The following is a 26,069-nucleotide window of genomic DNA, read 5'->3' on the forward strand; positions in this document are numbered from 1 at the left end:
AGCAATATAAAGGAATTACAACTGCCTATTTTTATAATACTTTGAGTATATATCATGTTAGTTTCACATCCTACACTGAAATTTTAAAAAAAAACAAAAAACAAAAAACAACTTCTAAGCTCAGGACTCAGGCATTCTTATGAACTGAGAATGGGACTGTGGCATAGCAGGTTAAGCTGCAGCCTGTGATGATGCTAGCATTCCACAGGAATACCAGTTCAAGTCCTAGCCGCTCTACTTCCTATCCAGCTCCCTGTTAATGCTCCTGGAAAAGCAGTGGACAATGTCCCAAATACTTGGGCCCCTGCCACCTATGAGGGAGACATGGATGGAGTTCCAGGGTCCTGGATTTGGCCTGGCTCAGCCCCAGCCATAGTGGCCACTTATGGAGTGAACCAGCGCATGGAAGATCTGTCTCCACACCCCTACCGCCTCCCGTAACTCTACCTTACAGATAAATAAATCTTGAAAAAAACTTTTAAGCTCTGAAAGCAAATGCTGTATCATAGCAAACATTTAATAAATATTACAGTATTTAAAAAGGACAAATAATGCTAGTAAAATATATATTAGCTCTTAGTAAGCATATATTAAAGTATAGAGGGGCCAGCCTTGTGGTGTAGAGGGCAAAGCCACTGGTTGTGATGCAGGCATCCCATATGGGAGTCAGTTTGTGTCACGGCAGCTCCCTTCATATCCAGCTCCAAGCTAATGACTTGAGAAAAACAGTGGAAGATGGCTCAAGTGCAGGACCCCTGACACCCATGTAGGAGACTCAGATGAAGCTCCTGGCTCCTGGTTTCCACGTGGCTCAGCCCTGGTCATTGGGACCACTTGGGGAGTGAACCAGCAGATGGAAGAATTCTCGTTTTCTGTCTTTCCCTTTCTCTAACTCTGACTTTCAATAAATAAGTAAATAAATAAATCTTTAAAAATTTAAAAAATAAAGTATTGACTCAAAGGATATTTTAATCTGATTTAAAAAAACCTTGAATCTGAGAACCTAGAATTATTTTTCTACATGTAGAGCTTATATATCCAACTGTATCTATAAATAATTTAGTGTAATTGATATAAACCTATCCTTGAACAAAAAACTGTTAGAACTAATAAATCAATTCAGTAAAGTTGCAGGTCAAAGTTAGCATGCAAAAAAGTGTTTTAGTATATGCCAATAGTGAACATATCAAAAAGAAGAAAGAAATCTCATTTACAATAGCCACAAAAATCAAATATTTAGAAATAAATTTAACCAAAGAAATGAAAGATCTCTGCAATGAAAATTATAAAGTGTTTTTGTATTAATATTACATTAGCATAAAAATCAAGCATCAAATGTTAAAAAAAGACAAATGAGAGAAAGGTATTCCTTAATAATGAGTTGGAAGAATTAGTATCGTTAAAATGTCTGTACTTCTTAATGGATCTACAGATTCAATGAATCCCCATCAAAATACCAATGACATTCTTTATAAGATTATAAAAAAAATTCTAAAATTCATATGGAATCACAAAAGACCCAGAATAACCAAAGCAAAAAAAAAAAAAAATCAAGCTGGAAGCACCACAATATCTGTCTTCAAAGCATATTCAAAATGTATACTAATGAAAACAGCATGGTACAGGCATAAAACCAATATATAGATCAATGGAATAGAATAGAATAGAGCTCCCAGAATTTAATACATGTACATACTATGCATTGATTTTGACAAAGGGGCCCAGATCATATTTTGGAGAAAGGGTAGTCTCTTCAATAAAGGGTGCTAGCAAAAACTAGATGTGTATATATAGAAAGAATTAAATTATATTTATACCTCTTACTATATGCAAAAATTAACTCAAGTGACCCAAAAACTTAAATTTGAGACTTAAGACTATATAATTGCTGAAAGATAATATAGGGGAAACCCTTCAAGACATTGATAGAGATGATAAATTCTCTAAAGTATGGACAACAAAATCAAAACTAGACAAACTGGACTATATTGAACATGGAAGCTTTTGCACAGCAAAGGGAACAATCAGTGGAGTTGAGGCAATCAAAAGAATGGGAGAAAATATTTGCGAACTACTTATTTGACAAAGGCTTTACAGCAAGAAGATGTTAGCTACTCAAAAAACACAATGTAAATTAGTGCAGCCACTGTGGAAAACAGTAGGGAAGATCTCTTCAAAAACTGAAAATAGATTTACCACATGATCCAACTATCCAGTACTGGGAATATACTCAAAACACATAAACTCATTTAATCAAACAGATACCATACGCATAGCAGCACTGTTCCCAGTAGCCAAAATATTCAACCAAAATAATCAACCAAAGTACACACCATCAGCTTAATGGGTAAAGAAAATGTGGCATGCACACACCCACACACAGACAATGGAATATTGTTCAGTTATAAAAAAGAATAAAATTCTCTCATTTGCTTCAAAACGGTTGGAACTGAAAGACATCTGTTGAATGAAGTAAGCCAAATATAGAAAGACAAATACTGTATATTCTTCCTTATAATTAGGGGCTAAATTAAACAAACAAGCAGACAAACAAAAATATATATCTGTGCTATTCGGTTTTTTGCGAATACAGTGTTTTGCTGAACTTTGTTTTAAACAAATGCTAAAAGCTGGTATTAAAAATCTCCAAGTATCTAAAATAACCAAGGACTTTGGCTTTAGTATTAGATGAGAGTAGATCAAATTTAGATACTACAAAAGAAATGTATTAACTTACTATTCTGTCTCATAGGCCTCATTCTCTTCCTTTACAGGATCCTTTTGGGCACATCTCACAATATTATGTATATACTTACCCATACATGTGATTCTTGCAATTTGTGTGCTTCCTATTAGAAAGATCCAGAAGGTATACAGAAAATAGCAATTGTCCTTTATGTTATTCCTGAAGGCTGAGCCAGCCACAGAGTAGCGCTCAAAAAATATTAACAAGTTCGACGAGAGGTTTTGCCCTTTTTGTATTCCTGGAACTAATGAGTAGTTTGAATTTTCCAGAATTTCATCACATTCTATCGTGTATCTAGTGCTTAATGAAGGCCTGTTCGTGCTTCATTCCTGTTTCTGGTACAGAATTTATCTGTGTAAACAAGAAACCTTATTTTGGTGTCTGGCACTGCAGTGTAGTTGGTAAACTTGTTTCCTGTGATACTGGCAACCCATATGGGTGCCAGTTCAAGTCAGGGCTACTCCAATTCCAATCCAGCTCCCTGCTAATGGCTTGGGAAAGCAGTGAAAGATGATACAATTCCTTGGGATCCTGCACCCACATGGGAGACCTGGAAGACACTCCTGGCTCTTGGCTTTGCTTTGGCCCATCTCCAGCTGTTCTGACCATTTGGTAAGTGAACCAGCTGACAGAAGACCTCTCTTTCTCTCCTTGTAATTCTGCCTTTCAAATAAATAAATAAACCCTTGTTTTTTTTTTTTTTAAAGAAACCTTACTTTCAAAGAACCTTAATTCCTAAATTAACGGAAGAGACAGACAGAAGGACAATTTCAATCCTGAGCAATGTTCTCAAAAACATGAGAGAGATGGAAAACAAAAACACAAAATTACAGTGGCAGGAGTGGGAATCAAATTCTCCATTTTAAAGCTATAGATTCAGTTTAGAATTTTAACCTTTAATACTCCTTTTCATGATAATTAAATAGGAAGGAAAATAAAATACAGTTGTCTATTGTTTAGCACTTTACACTCTGTAAAATGATTCATTATGTGATATCATTGTGCGAGCATCAGAGTGTACTTACAGAAATCTGCTGCAACTTGTTTAGGCAATGTAACCTCATGAGAACACCCTAATTTATGTGGTCCATTGTTGACTGAGACATTGTCAGTCAATGTATGACTGCATGAATTTAATGATAAAAAGATTAGCTGGCAGTTGGTATAATGAAAAAGAGAAAAATAAGATTTCACTACTCAATGATTTCCAGTTTAGTTATAAAGACTAACTTGAAGTAGCAAGTCAATTAACATAATACCTTGGTACATAGAGGCTTAAGCATAACAAGTGAAATTTAATTTAATGGTTGCATTTTAATCAATCATGGAGGGTCCTGCAGAGAGCAACAAGAAAATTAAAGAGAAGGAAAATGGGATTTATGAGAGGAACTGAAATATAGCCTAGAGAAGAGACAGCTAAAAGATAGTTAACTTCATTTTTCTAACACTTAAGGGCTATGCTAGAGGCATGATATTAGGACTAATGAACTGGTATGAATGTTAATGTAAGCAATTACTAATAAGCAGATGTGCAGCCAGGCTATTTAGATACTTTATATTTTTTTAATTGTCTTTTTCCATTGTATTATGCATTTTGGCCTCTGAATTACAGATAAGACAAAATTTACATTGTCTATAACAGAAATGAGTGAGAATATTTAATTTTACTTTCTTTTTCTGTTAAAATTGTAAATAATTTAAAATTTAATATTGAATTATTCTGGGGCTGGTGTTGTGGTATAGTGGGTTAGGCTGCCTCCTGCAGCACCGGTATCCCATATGGGCACCAGTTCCAGTCCCAGCTACTCCTCTTCCAGTCCAGATCCCTGCTAGTACAATGGGGAAAAAAGCAGAGGATGGCCCAAGTCCTTGGGTGCCTGCATCATGTGGGAGACCAGGAAGAACTGATGGCTCTTGGCTTCATTCTGACACAGCCCTGGCTAATGTGGCCATTTAGGGAGTGAACCAATTGAGGGAAGGTCTCTGTTTCTCTTTCCCTCTCTTCCCCTCCCCTTCTCTCCCGTAACGCTGCCTTTCAAATAAATAAAACTTTAAAAAATTGAATTATTCTGATATTTAAAAATAATTTTATTCTCCTTTCTAGTGCCTTTATTTAAATTCGTTTTATGCTAAGAAGGATTTCTACTGTGACTCACAATTCTACTTTGATTAATCATAGTTTTATGATTCATTCAAAAATGATTATATTAACAAAATTTTTTTATGAGAATGAACTTGAATGAATTTACAGATTGAAACTATTATTATCCTGCCTATTTCTATTAAATTGACTCAAATATTTTAAGGTTTTAAAAGCAAACACCTGATAAAAGCATTAGAAAAAGCATTAGAAAAAGCATTTATTTTTAAGATAATTTTTTTAATTGTAAATTCAAGTTAAGGTTAAGCATATATTAGGTTTTCCTTGTCTGTTCGATGGTAACTTATTTCACATGTTCTTTAGTCACAAGTATCTTAAAATATAATTTAGAAGAGAAAGGGAAGTAATCTATGCATACAATATTAACAAAAGGTAGTTCAGTGCACAAACAAGTGCCTAACTGTAAGTTACAGATCATACGCATTCACTGAGAAAGGACCATCAGGGGTGAGCATCTGTCATAATTGTTAAGACGCTCGTATACACATCAGCGTGCCAGAGTTCAAACCCCAGCTCTGGTGCCTGACTCCAGCTTCCTGCTAATATGCAACCTGGGAGTCAGCAGGTGATGGTTTCGGTGGTTAGGTCCCTGACACCCACTGGGAGACTGGGATCACACTGGCGATCATAAGCATTTGGGGGAGTGAGCTGTGGATGAGAGCTTGCTCTAGAGCTCGCTCTGTCTGTCTCTGCCTCTTTCACCATTTTCCTGCCTCTCAAATAGATACTCTATTTTATAAACGAACGTGATATAACAGGGAGTTAGGCACAGAGAATGTGTTGATAGAGTGTATGTGTATTGTGATTTGAAAAAAAAAATAACAGTAAGATCTGAAATTAGTTAAGAGGAGTCCAAGAAAATATAAAGAGCAGAGCCAAAATTGAATCGGTGCTGAAAAAGGAGGAAAACAAAACTGAATAAAACGGTCATAAAGAGAAACCTTGGGAAGAAAGTTAAGCAGCAAAAGCTGAGTATTTGATTGAGGAGTACAGACTAGTTTAGAATAGCAATTTGGGATGACTAGAGACAGGGATAGCAGAGAGACATCAGGTGGCAGACTGGCCTGAAATACATTGTCTAAATGGATAAAATAAATAAGCATAGGCACCAAACCCTGCCCCTTAGGAAAAGTGAATACAGGCCAATTTGGGAAATGTTTTAGTTGTCATTGGCATACTGAGGAATTATATCCCCCCTCCCCAGACTTGTACCTTTTACTTAACTGTCCATAATAATGTTAAGTAGTTATTCCACCTCTCCTGATTCCAGCCCCCATTCCTGATGGAAAATTGTATTCCCTGAGAAATTTTCAATTAAAAGTCAAAGTCTCCAGGTAAGTTAGGTTTGTGTAAATACACAGTCTCACAAGACGTCAGGACCCAGCAGCACACTGAAGCTGTTTCTCAGTGACAACGTGCATCCCTTCCAACTGCCTGTACTGGGACATCCCGCTGAAACCCTGCCGTTGCCTATGAAGGGGTACACATGCCATGAAACTGGCAAATGCTACAAAAGAATGGTTTATTTTCTGCGGGGTGGAGGGAAACAGTTTGTTAAATATTGATCAATGTATAATTCTACACAAGTTGTATTTATCTATACTCTTTCCAATTATTTTTTTCTGAATTCCAGTTGCTCTGATCCAACCAGAAAAATATCTCTGTATACTATTACCACATAAGGCTTCTAGGCTAGAAAGCACAAGCACAGAGGCTCATCATCTCTCCTTCTCAGTGCACGTGTGTCTGTCATTATGAAATAAGATGTGCTCACTTTGACAGAGGATTTTTTTATGCCTACATTTTTAAATACTCCATCATGGATATACTGCTGGAAGAAAAGAGAAATCAAGGTGAAAAGCTTGATGGAAACCTCTTCATGGCAGAATAGATGTCCTGCCAGAGCCAATCACCAAGTCAGTTGTAGGTAAGAGGACATCTTTAACAAAAATTTCCATGGAAAATGAACATGCATAGCTGTCAAATAACCCAGATGTTAGGACTTGTGATAAGAGCTTCAATATTCAGGTACAACTCTGAATCACTATTCAGTTACTGCCCACACAATAACTTTAACAAAGCAGAAAGTCTGGTATGTCCAGTTTGAAGCTCACAGAGTCATTTTTTTAAATATGTGCCAACACTGTGCACTGTGTGTGACAGCAGGGTGTCATTAACAGTTCTACTGATGGATGAAGGAAGTAGCTACAGTTCCAAGGTTTGCACGTCCCTTCCCATCTACATTCATGGTGACATCAACAAAGTTATGACACATTTATTCTGGGCCATTTCAACAATGATAGCATCTAGCATCAGTATGTGTGCCATTCATACATTAACTCACTCAACATAATTATTGAGCTTTCATTATGTGATAGGTGGTAGTCCTGTCACTCTGTCACCTTTATTGAAACTGTAGTCTACCTGTGAGAATGACAATAAGCCATTGCAAATCCACTCAGGAGAAGGTGTTTCAGACAAGAAAGAGAAATGATCTTTCAAGGAACTAGAAGTTCATTTGGGCAGGAGAGGTTAGTAAGGGCCAAATTATTACAGAACTGCAAGCAATTAAATAAAATGAGATTTAGACTTTTTTAAGGAGAATGGTAAAATAGTAAAATGTTTCATGTACTTCATTTGATGCAAGGGAATAAAAAAATGATCTAACTTTATTCTAGAATGGATTGGAATTTAAATGCAAAAACATACCTATGTATTTAAATAATAAGCTCAGTCTTAATATTTCAGTGAATGACATTATTTGGGAAAATGCAGATTCCAGGTGGAAGCTAACACAAGGCTCATTGATTGACAAGAATATGAACAGATGCATAAGGATTAGCTTACCAAGAATGCAGTACCAGGGAGTTTTCAAGGTAAGAGCCAACTGCATTAGGCCAGATATTGCATCATCACAGATGTTTATGGGAGCTGGTCTTGTAACCCGGGAATTCATCCCACACTTTGTTTCCCTGTTGCTTCCTCTTAACAAAAGTAAATATTTGCAAAGTTTTTCTGACACACTTCTTATTAATGAGTCAGTGTCCTCAGTCTACCCCACATACCTGAAACACATAGGGGGCTCAAAATCCCACTGTTCTTGTGCAACACTTGCCTGTGCTGTCCCAGGCCTGTGTCTGAGATTGAGTCATTTGAATAACCATTAGCCAGTCTTCTATTTCTATGAAGAGTCCATTGGAGTATTTTTGTTTTATGAAGAATAGAATGTCCTATTAAATCCTATTTATGTATTAAGTCCTATTTATTAAATCTCTGCTTGCAATTTTTTTTTTATTTGAAAGTCAGAGTTACAGAGAGAGAGGGAAAGACAGAAAGATAGATCTTCCATCTGCTGATTCACTCCCTAGATGGCTGCAAGGGCCAAGGTTAGGGCTAGGCCAGGCTGAAGTGATGAGCCAGCTTTACCTGGGTTTCTTACAACGTTGGCAGGGCTGGTTTTCTGAGACCATCATCAGGTAACAGGATTGGAGGTGGCACATCTGGGACACAAACTGGCACCCATGTGTGATACCAGTGTTGCGGACAGTGGCTTTACCCACTATACCACATGGCTGGTCCCATCTGCCTGCCATTTTTACTAAAAGGTTGCAGTGTCTCATGTCACATTAATCCGAGTGTTAGAATAATATAAAAAGTCAGTTATTTTCTCTGGGGTAAGAGGTGTGGCAGAGCAGGTGACACTGTTTATGATGCAGCTCTGCTTCCTATCCAGCTCCCTGCCAATGCACCTGGGGAGGAAGAGAAAGGAGGCCCAAGTCATTGGGCCCCTGCTAGTCATTTGGGAGACCAGATCCTGGCTTTTCCCTGGCCCAGCCCTGGCTGTTGTGATCATTTGAGGAATGACCAGTCCAAGGAATATTTACCAATCAATTCACACCCTCAGTCTGTCCGTCTGTCTGTCTCTCTCTCCACTCCCTCCCTCCCTCTCTCCCTCTCTCCCTCTCTGGCTGCCTTTCAAATTAATAAATCTTTAAACATACACAAAAAATACATTGTCTTGCATCATTACATTGTAAAACCCTTTTGTATTCTCTACGTGTTTCTCAGCTATACCACAATTTCTAAGTAATACCTTTTGTATTTTTCGATACATTTAAAGTTGTACAAAAATGAGATCCTTAAAGGTTTCATGTGAAAAAGCGATGGAGAAGATACTGGTAAGGAGAATAATGATGATTCTGGTATTTTTCAGAGCATCAAAATTTTGGATTAAACCTACAGCAATGTATAATCACCAGAGTCTCTATTTTTTACTTTGACATACCACATTTAAAAATAAAGATAATTTTATCCATACTTGCTAGCAACATACCACAAACTCTCTATTCCCAAAGTGCCATAAAATTGTAAAGAACTCTTTGTTATCTGAAACTGGGCACACCTCAGTTTCCCAATGTAATTGGCAGTTAAATTATCTGGGTTACCTGTTCCTTAACCTCTCCAGTTCTTAGTGGATTCTTCCACAAAACAAGAAAAGCAGTAATTTTAGTTAAAAGAGTTAAGGAGGACTATGTAAACACTTAGCACATAGTAAGTAATGAACCTATATTCCTCCCTATAAATTTATAGGAAGAAAAATAGAGTTTCCAGATGTAGTTGTTTTGTCTCTCAGAAGACTGCTTTAAGATATAAAAGAATTATTAGTAGATACATTTTCCTTAGCATCTGTCCATCATAATTATTTCATTTCTCTTAATATTCATACTTGTTGAAGTTAGTAACTAATTTAGTATAGTCTACTACAAAGAATATATGATCAATTATGCCATATATTGTGACTATTTATATCATACCTTGAAATGCTTCCATTCCTTTCGTAGTTCTCTTTGCAAATATTTAAGTTTGACATCTTCCTAAAAAAGATAGAAGATTACAGTTTCTACATGAGCCAGTATTGTACCAGTAATTTAGTATTCAATGTTGCAGTTTCTATCACTACATTGATAAAATGAACCTTGAACATGTAAAACTATAGGCTGCTGCATAGTAAAAACAGATGAGTAATAGTCACATGATTAAAAAAGTGAGATACATTATTTAAGAATGCACTGGATATGAAGAGTAAAATTAAGTTTCAGAGTACAAATACATAATTTTAATAGTATTTATAATGAATAACTATCCCAATATGAATAATTTACTCATATTTCTATGAAGTAAGACATACTCATACCACCTTCCTCCAGGGCACATACAGTCTTTTCAGACATTCTGGTATCTTAATAACACTATCACTATATAAAAGAGAAAGCAAGTAAGCAACCAGGGGCTGGGGTTGGTGCTGTGGCCTAATAGGCTAAGCCTCCACCTACAGCACAAGCATCCCATATGAGTGCTGGTTCGTGTCCCGGTTGTTCCACTTCTTATCCAGCTCTCAGCGTATGGTATGGGAAAGTAGTAGAAGATGGCCCAAGTAGAAGACGGGCCCCTGCACCCACAGGGGAGACCCAGAACAAGCTGGGTACTGGCTTCGGATCAGCCCAGCTCCAGTAGTTGCAGTCATCTGGAGAGTGAACCAGTGGATGGAAGAGCTTTGTCTCTGTCTCTCCCACTGTCTGAAATTTACTTCTCAAATAAGTAAATAAGATCTTTAAAAAAAAAAAGAAAGAAACAGAGAGCTGACATTAGACTTGTTCCCATTTTCTATTTCAACATTTAACCAACAGGATCTCTGTAGTGTTTTGTGACACTAAGATGATTACCATTTTTTTTGTGTGTGTGTATAAGAGGGTAGTTCATAAAGTGCAAGGTAAAATGGAATTAAAAGATAAATTTATTTTGATGCAAAAAATGAAATGCATGCATAACAAAAGTCTTCAAAAAGTTCATTCAAATGTATGCTGTGGAAAAAACTACCACCCATTTTGTTTTTATTGCTTTTAAATTCAAATTATAAATAAAATGATTGAATACAAGTCTACACATGTGCTGAAAAATGTTTATACAATATGAAAATTTGAAACAACTGCTTTACCAAAAATATTTCAGAGATTCTAGTTATCAAATGCACAAGGGCATTTTTACATGTTAGAACACAAGGTTGCATAGTTTTTACATTTTTACATATTTCAGAAAGTCCTTATTAAATACATTATATAAAATCCAGTTTCTTAAACAGAATAAAGAGTAAGTTGTTAAAATTCTAACAACTTACATGCCAGCCTGTAATAGTATTTTATGGACCATGAATGATCAAAACAATCCAAATGATAGTGATTTGGTTTCATACATTGTCACATATAATAAGAATATAAAAGGCATATAATGTGCGATGGCTTATTTCCCTTCTGGAATATGATCATTTACATAAGTTTTCAGCTGTTCAACATGATTGGACAATAACTTGTCATAGTTAATAAAAATCAAATGATATAAGACTACTAACAGATTATTCATTTTTGACAAATATAAATGAACTCAAAGTGTACTAAGCATAATTTGGACATTAGGTGAGTTACTAGACACTTAACTGTCTTACCTTGTTCGTTACTAAAGTTTTCACTTTAGAGTTCAGATAATACCAGTTTACAATGCTTCGCAGATGATACGTGCTATATAAATTTACTGTTGTTTTTATTTGGAGACTGTGGTAGTTTGGCAATCGTTTCACTTTTGAAATCGTGCCTGTAATGACATTCAGTTTGAAGCAAACTTTTGGATTGATGATAGTGGATTTGGCTTTCCTGACATTATTGTTCCTCATACAAGGGTAATCTACTGGCTAGTTTCATATTGTACAATAACTAATGACCCCATTCTCTTTTTGGCAGTCCAATGAAAATATAAAACAGATGTTCAACATTAGCAGATGTGCAGGGTGACACACTAAACATATGCAGGGAGTGGAAAGCCTAGATCCTCTTACATGTTTGAGAAATGCTGACCACTACACACAGGATTTCCAAGAAGCATCATTTGGTTTTGTAGGGATAGAATTTCATTCATGTATTAGATAATGATATTTTCCCACATTTCAATCTCTACACTATGCCAAAACTATTTTTTTTTTCCAAATAAGAGTAATGGACCATTAGAATTTTAAAACTATCATTCACTTTCTTTTCTTCATATTAATCATAAACAAAAGAACAAAATACTCAAAGGGATACAATATTCACAATAATTTCTTATCAAAATAAATTCTTAAATTTATCTCTTTTGATTCCAAATTTCAAACCCATCATTCATTATGATTTTTTTTTATTTGAAAGTCAGAGTCACACAGAGAGAGAAGGAGAGACAGAGAGAGAGAGAGAGAGAGAGAGAGAGAGAGGTCTTCCATCCACTGGTTCACTCTGCAATTGGTCTGACTGGCAGGAGCTGCGCCCATCTGAAACCAGGAGCCAGGCGCTTCTTCTGGGTCTCCCATGCAGGTTCAAGGGCTCATGGGGTTGGGCCATCTTCTATTGCTTTCCCAGGCCATAGCAGAGAGCTGGATCGGAAGTGGAGCAGTCGAGACTTGAACTGGCACCATATGGGATGCTGGCATTGCAGGCAGTAGCTTTACTCACTACACAACAGCACTGGTACCCCATCATTAATTTTGGACCCACTCAAATGTTATCTTCTCAGTGTGGACTTTCCTTGCGGAGTTGAAGTGTGGAGTATCTAACTTTACACAGTTTGCTCCCCATTAGAAACATTGTGATGTTAATTAGTCACCTGATTTGTTTACCATTCTATTTCCAGTAATAAGAATATGGGGAAATAATAGGTGCTTAGTAAGTAGTTTTTAACTAAATAAAAAAGGACATAAACCAAGTAATATTCTGTCCCTGTTTCCCACTCTTCTACTTTCTTTCTCTTATTTGCTTTTCTTTTTGATGGGTTCATCTTCACTCAATTTGATAGATAAGCAATCAATATTTGCCTAAAATCTTTTTTTGTATAAATACAGAGCTTAATGTTCCTTTTTATAAAATATGTAGTTATATTATCCTTTTTCCTAAACAAAAATTGATTACTTACATGAGCTTACTTCCAAACAATATTATCTTCTTTTCATCGATTTTTCTCTTCCTATATAAATGTAACTTTCTTGATAATTGTACTTTTATCTTAAGACTTGAAATCAAGGGTGAGTCCTCTAGCTTAACTTTTTCCCTAAATTTCTTATGGTGGTCATTGATTTTTTTTTTTTCATTTCCACTTGATTTTGAACAGCTTGATGAATTCTTAAAAAAGCATTAATAGAATTCCCATGGATTTATAAATAAAGTCAGGAGACTAGGATCTTAAAAAATACTGAGTCTACCAATTTGTGAACAAAGTACGCAACTCATTTACTTCAGTGACTTTAATTTCATGTAGTATTTTCTAGTTGACAGTGTAGCATTTATTTTTATCTCTTCTTTTAGATTTATTCTGAGGTCTTGCACATATTGTAGATTCATTCCTAAATGACATGACTCTAAATGGTATCATAAAAGTTTTCCTAATAGTTCTTTGCTATTATATCAACATTTTGTATATTGATCTCATAGGATCATTTTAGTAGTATTTTGTAGATTCCACTGACTATTTTACACATACAGTTGCATTTCCTGGAAACATAGACTGTCTTACATCTCCTTTTCCACTGTTTCTCATTTTTTTAAAAAAAAATTTTGACATGGTATTTAACCTAGGTCTCTATGTGGGTGGCAGAAGACAAGTACTTGAGCCATCACCTGCTGCCTCTCAGGGTATGTATTAGCAGGAAGCTTGATCAAGAGATGTGCCTATACTCATACTTTGGGGCAGGCAGTTGAGTTGCCACATAGTATGTCACATATATGATGCCCTGATAGGAGTTCCTGCTTTTCTATTTATGATTCAGCTTCCTGCAAATTCACAGGCTGGTTGGCAGCATATGATGATTCAAGTATTTGGGTCCCTACTATCCATGCAGAGCACACTGATTGGGTTCTGGGCTCCTGGCATTGACTTAGTCCAGCCCAGTCCTTTGTGAGCATTTGGGGAATAAACTAGTAGATGGGGGGTCTCTCTCGCTCTCTGCCTCCCTTCCTCTCTCTCTCTTTCTCTCTCTCTTTCTCTCTCTCTCTCTCTTTCTCCTTCTCTCCCTCCCTCTCTCCCTTTCAAATAAAATGAAAAAGAAGAAGAAGAAAAAAAAAAAGAAAAAAAACAGCTACTCTGATATGATGCAGGTATCCCAAGTGGAATCTTAACTGCTAGACAAAAAGCCCTCCTCTTACCAGCTTGGTAGCATTTTATTAATTTCTATTGCAGCGCTAACATGTTACTCCAAACTTATTGGCATAACAACATGATTTTATCACCATACACTGCTATGGGAGTCCAGACTAGGTCTCTCTGGGCTACAGTCAAGTTCCAGGCCAGGTTGTATTCCTCTCAGGAAACTAACAGAGAAGCTATTTTGTCACCTTTTCCATTGCCACTGGCATTCATTGGCTAAGGCACTCTACCTCTGTTTTCAGAGCTAGATGTTTCTTTCCCAGTCCGTTTATTTCTGAACCAAACTAGGAAATGTCTTCCCACTTTTATGAAGTCATAAAATAATATTGGACCCAATTAATTACACTAGGTTTATCTTCAAGCTCTTTCATGGAATAGCTTCTTTTGCTGGGCAGCCATTTCCCTCTGAAAGTTTTTAACTACTCTCTGGTCCAGTTTCAACAGCCAACACAAACCCTTCTCTATTTCCCTTTATCAGGGCATCTCTGACATTGGGTCCAGCTGTCACTTTGCTGAGATGCTTGTGTCTGGCTCCAACACTTACGTTAGGCAATCCTCCTAGGTAGATGCCACCTTGTCCTACATGGATGTGGTAACCTGACCCAGAGTCCACCAAAGCAGCTTTTCCCTCCATCTGTCGTAGGAACCCTTCTCTTCCCATGATTTTAAGACTGAATTGTGCAGGAATAAAAGAAAAGCAAAGGGGAAGACACAGAGAAAGCACTCACTGTGTGTTTGGGTTGAGTTACTGAAAACATCAATAGCAGGGAAAAAATTAGTAAGGAAAAAGTACAACTGAGCTGGATGCATTTCAGAGCTTACATTATGGAACCAATCTAATAACTCCTTTGTGAATACATGCAAACAAATGAGATTAATAGGGGTGAATCTATTGTGTGTGTGTGTGTGTGTGTGTGTGTATATATATATATCTGTGACAGCCTTAAATTATTTAAATGACTCGCTTATTGGGTTATTTCTTACAAGTTTCTTTTCCAGCTGAGGAAAGGGTTTTGTTTGATGAGTTAAAAAATTTACAAAGATCTGGCCGGCTCCGTGGCTTAACAGGCTAATCCTCCGCCTTGTGGTGCTGGCACACCGGGTTCTAGTCCCGGTTGGGGCGCTGGATTCTATCCCGGTTGCCCCTCTTCCAGGCCAGCTCTCTGCTATGGCCCGGGAAGGCAGTGGAGGATGGCCCGAGTCCTTGGGCCCTGCACCCGCATGGGAGACCAGGAGAAGCACCTGGCTCCTGGATTCGGATCAGCACGATGCGCCGGCCACAGCGGCCATTGGAGGGTGAACCAATGGCAAAAAGGAAGACCTTTCTCTCTGTCTCTCTCTCTCTCTCACTGTCCACTCTGCCTGTCAAAAAAAAAAAAAAAGATTTAAAAAAATTTACAAAGATCTAAATAAGACATATCCTGAATCTCTAGAAAATATTGACATGTACCTGTGGGAAAAGTAAGTTAGTTGCTTGCCAACCCAATGACAAAGCAAGAACATTTTACCCCTCAGAACTTGAAAAAGTCTCTTTGTAATCTAATTCACTCTTCCTCACTTTAAAAGGAATTTTTTTATTAAGCATGTTCATCTGTTTTGCGTAGAATATATTACGGATAACATCTAATTGCTTTCCATTTTTCCACACTTACAATTAAACATTACATGTATATGTACATAAAATATATAACATGTATAATTGTAATACATATAAATATGTATCTATAAAATCTTCAAAGCTAAATTCTCTTAAATTGTTAATTTGTATACATCCTTTTTACCCCTTTCTAATCCCTCTTGCATTTGCTCTATCTAGATCTTTGTCTTTCCTATTTCCACTCCTATGGTAATCCGGTTTTGCACTCTTTCTCTGATTTGTACATCAAGGAAACATGAAGGATTTTCAAAAAGTTTATGAAAAATGCATATGTTGAGAAAGCTATGGATGGATTTCAAAATTTGTTTACACCAAAATAAACTTGACATTTTATTTTACTTTTAATAAGTTTTTAACAGACTCAATGTGATTTGTAGATACAATTTAAGAACATAATGATATTTCCTTCCTTCCTCCCTCCCTCCTTCTCTCTCCCTCTCACTCTTTTCATTCCATTTTCACACAAAATTTTTGAAACCCCTTATATATAAAGCCCAATGTCACAATATTTGACATAACTGGAATTCACAATTAAAAACTAAACCTGTTTGAAAGAGTAGAATAATACAGACCTAATAGCTTTGTGCATATTACTCAATAATAGAATTGTTGGTGTGTACCCTGTTGCCACATCTGCACACCATGTAATATAACCAATGTTCTTTTTTCAATTGCCACTGTTAATTACATTGTTCGTTCCTCTTAGGAATGCTTGTGCTATCCCTAACCAAAGAAATGTGCGTGGGATAAGGAGCTATATACTTAGCATTTGTGGTTTAAGATAAAGCAATCAATCTAATAAAGATAACAATAACCTCATATAAATATATGTTAGACATAAAAATTCTTTTCCTAGAGAAAGACTATTTGCTTTGGAGATTATCCAGTTAATTACTATAATACATGGGATCTGCAAATAGTTTTTTATTCTCAGACTGCTGGCCATAATATGGGTATTCAGAATAAAAGTCAAGTAATTCCATGATGGGAATGGTAAATTGTGAGCTTTAATGCAAAAGGAGCTTAGAGTAGGTTTTCTGTTAGAGAAATAGGGTGGCATGTTAGAATTTACCACCACTCTGCCGTAAGCTCTCTGTACACATGTCCCAAAAGAATCAGGAGTCAAGGCACACAACAATGGTAAACACAATAACCTATACCCACGGTCCACTTTTGCCACATGACAGAACAACTGAGGGCTTATGTCTAATCTGCATTACATGGTTTGTATAGAACGTATGCCTGAATTGCAGATAAGCACTCCAGCTATAACTGAGAATCCAATCTGCGCATCTACACATAAATTCAAGAACCAGAAAGATACATGGGCCACTACACACACACACACACACACATACACACACACATTGGGCCATTATCCATCTCTATCTATTTATCTATCTAATCTTGGGAATTAAAAACATAACTACATAACTTTTTTAAATCAGTGCATTTGATAACTGATAGAATGATAGATTCAACCTGGTAAACTATACGATAAAAGCAATGTTTTCTCCCAATACAATAAAATATGCAAAGATAACAAACAAAACAATAAGGCAGGAAGAGTCAGAAATATGAATAAAGTGAGACTTTTCCACATTCATTGCCAGAAAGAGGTAACAGAGAGATTAGAGCCCTTACCAAAGTTTTGTGTTTGTACACCACAGCTGCATCTTGAATCCATCTTCTTACTTTTTATCCTCCCTTATTCCTCCCCACCTTCACTAGTTATCCTTCTATTTCCTCTTTTTGTTTTTACAACATTTATTTATTTGAAATGCAAGGTGACAGAGAAGAGAAAGAGGGAGGGAGAGAAGGAGGGAGGGAGGGGGAGGAGAATGGAGGGAGGGAGGAAGGAAGGGGGGGGAGAGAGAGAGAGAGAGAGAGAGAGAGAGAGAGAGAGAGAGAGAGATCTTCCATTCCCTGCTTCACTCCTCAAAAGACCACAACCTCTGGGCTCATCCAGGCTAAAGGCAGGAGTCAGGAACACCATCCAGGTCTACCACAGGGGTGGCAGGGGCCCAAGTAACTGGATCATCACCCACTGCCTTCTCATGAACATTAGTGGGAAGGTAGAGTAGAAGAAGAGCACCTAGGATTTGAACTTGCACTCTGATATGGGATGGCAGTATGGGAAACAGTGGCTTGACCCAGTGTACCACAATGCCATTGCTGCTTTATTTCAATTTATTGAAGTTATTTATAATTTTCTCATCCTTAAAGGTGGACTTCTGCATATGTCTGATGCCTCTGTCTAGAAAACAGTTGCTTGAAATAAATATTTGCTTTGTTCCTCCAATTCTTTTAGCTTTCTGCCTTCCTGTATATGCTTTGTAAAACAATGCCCTCAATCTGAGCACTCTGTCTTTCTCGACTTTCTGCTGTAGTGATACTGATAATAGCAGTTATAATCAGTCTCCTTTTCCAGACTGAAGGCACAAGCTCTGTTTTACACTAACTGGAAAACAGTGGGCATGTAATAAGTATCTGGTAAATGAATATGTGAATAATAGGTCCTCGAGAAATGTTGCTCAGTTTTGAAAATAATCATGTGATGAGAAAAAAATAACAATTTTCATTTTTAAAAAACCCATATTGAAAATATTTTTTCAATTGGAATATCTAAAGAGAAAGGAGACAATAAACAATACTTTAGAGAAAAGTAAAATACAGAAAGGAAATAAAGACCATTTCAGGCCATCTTCCTGCAAAAATGAGCAAAGAAGTATGACATTGTGTTGAAGCTATAATACATTAGGATATTTTATTCACATCATATCTGTTGGTATTTCCATAGTCATAAATATGTATCTGGATCATTAAGTAATATGTTCATTATGATTTCTGAATATAGGGTATTTCCTATAGAAATTTTTTGATCTATTTTATGTTGGCAAAAGGAAAAATTAGGGGAAAAGGAAGACCTTAACTTTTATTCTGGTTATCTTATGCATATGTCACAATGGAAACATGTTAGTCATGATTTTAAGAAATTTAACAGATATCTCTGGATTAGGATAATTAAGGATAATGCATAAATAAGACATCTTTTAGCTTGAAATGATTTCAAAACACAACTTTATTCATAATAATATAAAATGTTTCCTAAGATACTCGTTTTGGCAGTTGAACCATTTTTTTAAAAGATTTATTTCTTTTTTATTCAAGAGGTAGAGTTACAGAAAGAGAGAGGGAGAGATTGAGAGGAAGGTCTTCCCTCTGTTGGTTTACTCCCAAATGGCCACAACTTCTAGAGCACAGCTGACCCAAAGCCAGGAGCCAGGCACTTCTTCCTAGTCTCCCATGTAGGTGCAAGGCCTAAGCATTTGGGCCATCTCTACTGCTTTCCCAGGCCATAGGAGAGAGCTGGAGAAGAGCAGATGAGACTTGAACTGGCACCCATATGAGATGTGGCTGTCTCAGGCGGAGGCTTGGCCCACTATGCTACAGCACCAGCTCCAGCTGAAGCATATTTACATAGGTTTTTATATTCTTTTTTATCAAAATAATAGCATAATTGAGACTTATTTTAAAAGTTCTGGCCGGTGCCGTGGCTCACTAGGCTAATCCTCTGCCTGTGGCGCCGGCACACCGGGTTCTAGTCCCGGTCAGGGCGCTGGATTCTGTCCAGGTAGCTCCTCTTCCTGTACAGCTCTCTGCTGTGGCCCAGGAGTGCAGTGGAGGATGGCCCAAGTGCTTGGGCCCTGCACCCCATGGGAGACCAGGAGAAGCACCTGGCTCCTGGCTTCGGATCAGCAAGGTGCACTGGCCGCAGCACGCCAGCTGCAGCGGCATCTGGAGGGTGAAACAACAGCACAGGAAGACCTTTCTCTCTGTCTCTCTCACTGTCCACTCTGTCAAAATTTTTTTTAAAAAAATTCCAAAAATATTAATATATATATAATAAAATAAAAATAAATGCCTGTTTTCTAATTCCCTCCAGTCACAATTTCTGTGTTGCAGGTAACCACTGACAGACATTGACAAGTTCTAGGGACACACAAGTTGAAAGTTTGATAAAGAAAACATAGCTTTCTAAAGATATGCTGTCAAATAAATTACTCATAGGGATACTGAAAGGATTTGAACAGAATAATGTGATTTTATTGCTTCAACACAGGAAATCAAACCAACTCAAAGCTGATTCATCAAAGAACATGTTTTATCAGACTGTGTACCCGTTTCATATTTTGCAATATGGAACTGACATGTACACCAATGACTTTAAATAGAACACTCACGTCACTTGAAAGGATGCTTTGGTCTGTACTCTGATAATTCCAAATAATTCAATTTTAATATAAACACATCATTCCTAAATTTATAGCAGTCAGTATCCATTTTGCAAATATAATATTCCAGGTCAAATCCAATATAAACCTCATGCTAACAGTTTAATAGAAGTTAGACATATAAAGAGGAAGATACTGCTTCTGTACGTAAACAGGTTATATTTATTAGGAAAAAGAAAGAATTACAAACAGTTGATAAAAACCATTAGAATTCAAAAAACAAATCAGCAAAGTTGCAGGACAAAAGGACAATAACAACACCTAAAATAAGTATCATCATAGGAAAAAAAAAAAACAAAACAAGAAAGCAATCTCATTTACAAGAATTACCAAAATACCTAGGTGTAAATTTAAGAAATAAAATATTTCTACCATGAAAACTATACAAACTTCTTGAAAGAAATTAAAGAAGACATAAAAACATTGGAAGACAGCCAATTCATGCATTTGGATAATCAATATTGTTAAAATGTCCACATTACCCACAGTAGCCTACCTATTCAAAGCAAAGTCTTCGTACTATGCTTAAAACATTGATTCAGACACTCGGGTATCATACTGTAGTGCCTTGATTAAAGTCTCAACTCAGATCCTCATTCCCATTTCCTGCTGATATATGCCCTGGGAGGCAGGAAGTGTGGGTTCAGGTCATTAGATCCCTATCATCCCTTTAGGAGACCTAGCTTGAATTCCTGTCTCCCGGTTTCTACTTTGCTTAGGCTTGGCTGTTGTGGACACTTAGATAATGAATTAGAAGACAGGAGCTCTTTATTTCTCTCTGTGTCTCTCTGCCAAATAAATAAGTAACAAATCAATGGTATTATTCACAGAACCAGAAACATAATCCTAAATTTGAATGGAACCACAAAAAGACAAAGTAATCTTGCACAAAATGAACAAGGCTAGAATAATTAGTTTACGTGAATTAAAATTATACTACAAAACTATAGTAATCAAAAGAATATAACATTGGCATTAAAAAAAAACATAGACAATGGAACAGAAAGAGAGCTGAGAAGTAAACCTATGCATATATCTGCAGCCAAGTGAGTTTCAACAAAGGTACTACAAAAACATATTGGAGATGGGACAGTCTTCTCAATAAATACTGCTGAGAATCTACATACCTAAGAATAAAACTAGACCCCTACCTTTCAATATATATTAAAAAATCAACTAAAAATGGGTTAAAGATTTAAATGTAAGAATTGAAACTTAAATTACTGAAGAAAACATAGAGGAGGTGCTTAAGGGCATTGAATTGGCAAGATTTTTTGGATGAGACCTCAAAAGCTAGAACAGGACTTGAGGCTTTGAAGATGCCAGCCACCTTGATTATCCTATTCCCCTACTGACAACAATCAGCGAAGATCTACCACCTCAACTGGGGTGTCACTCTGGACTCTTGCCCTACTCACAAACACTGGCCCCACTCAGGAAAATTCTCTGGCTATACACCCTAAACCCCAGGTATTCTACCAAGCCACAGAGGCACATTTCATAAACAAAGCCTTCAGCAGAGATACCAACAAGTGATTTTCTAGATGTTTAAAAATTAACATAGAAATATGTGAAACATGAACAAAGAAGACGATATGACTCCTGAAAAGAAAAGCAATAACATATCAATATCAGACTGTGAAGAAGAGGAGATTGACAGAATGCCTTAAAAGGAATTCAAAAGAATGTAAGATTACTCAAAAACACATAAAGACAGCTATATGAAATAAAGAAACTGGTACATGACATGGATGAGAATTTCTTAAGGGGGATAGAGTTATTAAAGAAAAACCAAACTGAATTATTAGAAATAACGAATTCAATATGTCCAATAAAAATATGGAAAGCCTTACCAACACACAGCGAGGCTGAAGAAAGGATATCCAACCTAGAATACAAAACTTCTGAGATACCTTAGTCAGATAAGAAAAATAAAAGGGAAGATGGCAACCGAGAGGGAGGAAGAGGCAGAGAGAGTACTGCAATTAATAAAATCACAGAAGAAAAAGGAGATGTTACAACTGATGGCATTGAGGTAAAAAGAATCATAAGGAATTATTACGAATGGCTATATGCCAACAAACTGGATAATCTAGAAGAAATAGACAAATATCTGAACACATACAATTCACCAAAATTGAAGCATGAAGACACAGAAAATCTGAATAGACTGATTACCAAGACCTTGTTTGAATCAGGAATGAAAACCCTCCTAAAAGAGAAATGCCCAGGACAGTATAGCTTCCCTGCTGAATTCTAGCAAACTTTTAAAGACAAACTAATCCCTATTCTTCTTAAACTATTCAAAACAGTTGAAATGGATGAAATCCTCCTAAATTCCTTATTTGAGGCCAGAATCACCTTAATTCCAAAATCACAAAAAGAATAACAAAGACAACCACGGACCAATATCTCTGATGAACACAGATGCAAAAATTCTCAAAAAGTAGTAGCTAATCAAATAACAATACATCAGAATGATTATCCACGCAGATCAAGGGATGCAGGAATGGTTCAACATATACAAATCAATAAACGTGATAGATCACATCAACAAATTATAGAATAAAAACCATATAATGCAAAGAAAGCATTTGATGAAATACAACATCCTTTCCTGATAGAAACCTTAAAAACTGAGTATAGTAGGAACATACTTGAACACAATCAAGGCAAAATACAATAAACTGACAAACAGCATCATATTGAGTGGAGGAAAAACCGGAGGCATTTACATCAAGGTCTAGAACCAGACAAGGATGCCCACTCTCAAAATTACTATGCAATATAGTTCTGGAAGTGTTAGCCATAGCCATTAGGCAAGAAAAATCAAAGGGCTACAAAATATAAAAGAGAAAGTCAAATTATCTTCGTTTGCTGATGACATGATTCTATATTAGCAGAACCAAAAGACTCCACTACAAGACAATTGGAACTCATGAGAGAATTTGGCAATGTTGCAGAATATAAAATTAGCACAAAAATTAATAATATTTATATACATTAACAATGCCATGGAGGAGAAAGAACTATCAACAGCCACAAAAAAAATAAATACATTGGGATAAATTTAACCAAGGATGTAAAATATCTCTACAATGAAAATCAGAAACATTAAAGAAAAAGAGAAGAAAACACAAAAAATAGAAAAAATTTCCATGTTCATAGATTTGAAGACATAACATCATCAAAATATCCACACTACCCAAAATAACTTGCAGATTCATGTGATCCCATCAAAATACCAAGGACTTTCTTTTAATATCTAGAAAACACAATCCTAAAATTAATATGGAAATACAATATACCTCAAATAGCTAAAATATCATTAAACAACAAAAGCAAAGCTGTAGGTATCACAATACCAGATTCCCAGACACACCAACTGGGATGTTATAATCAACACAGCCCATAACTAGAACAAAAATGGACATGTTGACCAATGGAAGGGAATATTATTCCATGATAAAATCATTCCCTTGGGGAAAACAAAAATATACAAAAGGGACTGAAATCAAACTTAGAAGTTTCTGTACAATGGAAACAACCAACAGAGTGAAAAGATGACCTACAGAATGAGAGAACACTCACTTTTTTTTTTTTTTTTTTGACAGGCAGAGTGGATAGTGAGAGAGAGAGACAGAGAGAAAGGTCTTCCTTTTTGCCATTGGTTCACCCTCCAATGGCCGTTGTGGCTGGTGCATTGTGCTGATCCGAATCCAGGAGCCAGGTGCTTCTCCTGGTCTCCCATGCAGGTGCAGGGCCCAAGCACTTGGGCCATCCTCCACTGCCTTCCCAGGCCATAGCAGAGAGCTGGCCTGGAAGAGGGGCAACCGGGATAGAATCCAGCGCCCCGACCAGGACTAGAACCCAGTGTGCCGGCGCTGCAAGGCGGAGGATTAGCCTGTTAAGCCACGGCGCCGGCCGAGAGAACACGTATTAAACATATTCAATGCATTAACTCACGGAATATGAAAAATCCATTGCAAAAAAAAAAAAATCGAAATCTGATTTTAAAATGGGAAAACAGGCTGGTGCTGTGGCTCACTAGGCTAATCCTCCTCCTGTGGCCCCGGTACCCCGGGGTTCTAGTCCCAGTTGGGGCACCAGATTCTGTTCCAGTTGCTCCTCTTCCAGTCCAGCTCTCTGCTGTGGCCCAGGAAGGCAGTGGAGGATGGCCCAAGTCCTTGGGCCCTGCACCCGCATGTGAGACCAGGAGGCTCCTGGCTCCTGGCTTCAGATCTGCTCAGCGTGCCAGCCATAGCGGCCATCTGGGGGGTGAACCAATGGAACGAAGACCTTTCTCTCTCTCTCTCTTTCTCACTGTCTAACTCTTTCAAAAATAAAAAAAAAGAGAAAGTGATTGGGGGCACTGTGGTATAGTGGGTTAATCTACTGCCTGTAGAAATGGAATCCTATGTAGGTGTCAGCTGGATTCCCAGCTGCTCCACTTCCAATCAAGCTCCCTGCTAATGCACCTGGGAAAGCAGTGGAGGACCACCCAAGTCCTTGGACCCCTTCACCCAAGGGGAGACCCAGATGAAGCTCCTGGCTTTAGCCTCGCCCAGCCCTGGCCTTGCAGCCTTTTGGGGAATAAACGAGTGGATGGAAAATTCTCTCTCTTTCTCTCTCTCTTTCTGTCTCACCATCTCCCTGTAATTCTGACTTTCAAACAAACAAATCTTTTTAAAAATGGCTGACAGATGACAAAACGCTCAACATCATGAATCATTAGGGAAAGGCAACTACAGCCAGTATGAGATATCATTTCACCCCAGTTAGGATGGCTGTTAACTAAATGACAAAAACAACACATGTCCCTGAGGCTGCAAAGGAAAGGGAGCTCTCATACCCTGTTGCAGGAAATGTACATTAGCCTGGCCATTATGGAAAACGGTATGGGGGTTATGCAAAAAAAAAAAAAGTAGAAATAGAGCATACTACTATATATACATTTCCCAAGTAATTGAAGCTACTCTGTTGAAAAGAGATTTGTATTGTACATTTATCACAGCACTGCTGAAATTAGTCATGTTATGGAATTGACATTAGTGTCCATCAAATGATAAATGGACAGAGAAAATGTAGAATATATACACACTGGAATATTATTCAACCACAAAAAGAATAAAATAATGTTTTTGTAAGAACATTGCTAGGACTGGAAAATATTACAATAATTAAAAAAGGCATATACACAAAGATGTATAATTAAAAAAAAACAGATCTTACAGAAAATTGGGAGTATCGGTTGTCATAGGCTAAGTGAAGTAAAGGACTTGAAGAATGGGGAAAGTTTGATCAATGGGTACTAAGCTATAGTTGGCAGGAGAAATAATTATGGTGTTCTATTGCCCAGAAGACAATCTATTGATAATCAATGACAACGTGCCGTGTATTTCAGAAAAGGTAGAAGAAAGGATCTTGAATGTTTCCACTAGCAAAAATGGACAAACGTTTGAGATTGGTGTGCACAATGCAGACATGTATGTTGTCAATTTCATATGCCAATTAAAATAATAAAAATAATTGGTAAGTAAAATTAACTTTGATGCAAGTAACAAAAGCAGTATAGAATAGGTAATTGAGAGCTGAATTATCACAGATAGTGTTGGCATGGAGGTGGGGAAAGCTGCTCAGAGCATTGGGAAAGGTTTTAGAGCACAAGTTTCACATGGGTAGGATGCAATAGATGAAATTACCAGGCTGACAAGAGAAGAAAGGCACAAAGTTGTGTATAAAGATGATGTATTTAGGAAATTCCCATCAAGTTGGCGTCAGTAGAACAACATGTAACTAACAATACATGGGGTTCAGCATTGAGTCACAGTAGGTGAGCTTCTACTTGCAGTGCTGGCATACTATACTGCAACACCAGTCTGAGTCCTGGCCCTTTGCTTCTGACCCAGCTTCCTACTACCGTGCCTGGGAAGGGAGAAGATGAAGGCCCAAGGACCTGGGCACTTGCCACAGATGTGGGAGACCAGCATGGAG

At 37.1% G+C, this 26,069-nt stretch overlaps 1 protein-coding gene across 1 annotated transcript in view; it reads right to left on the minus strand.

Annotated features, from left to right (window-relative positions):
• Positions 1-26,069, minus strand: part of CNBD1 (cyclic nucleotide binding domain containing 1) — a 502,062-nt gene that overhangs the window by 11,376 nt on the left and 464,617 nt on the right. The window contains 1 exon segment of the mRNA XM_062189512.1: positions 9,722-9,781. Within this exon segment, the coding sequence (XP_062045496.1) occupies positions 9,722-9,781 (60 nt within the window).

Source organism: Lepus europaeus, chromosome 4 (genome assembly GCF_033115175.1).
Source record: "Lepus europaeus isolate LE1 chromosome 4, mLepTim1.pri, whole genome shotgun sequence".
NCBI lineage: Eukaryota > Metazoa > Chordata > Mammalia > Lagomorpha > Leporidae > Lepus > Lepus europaeus.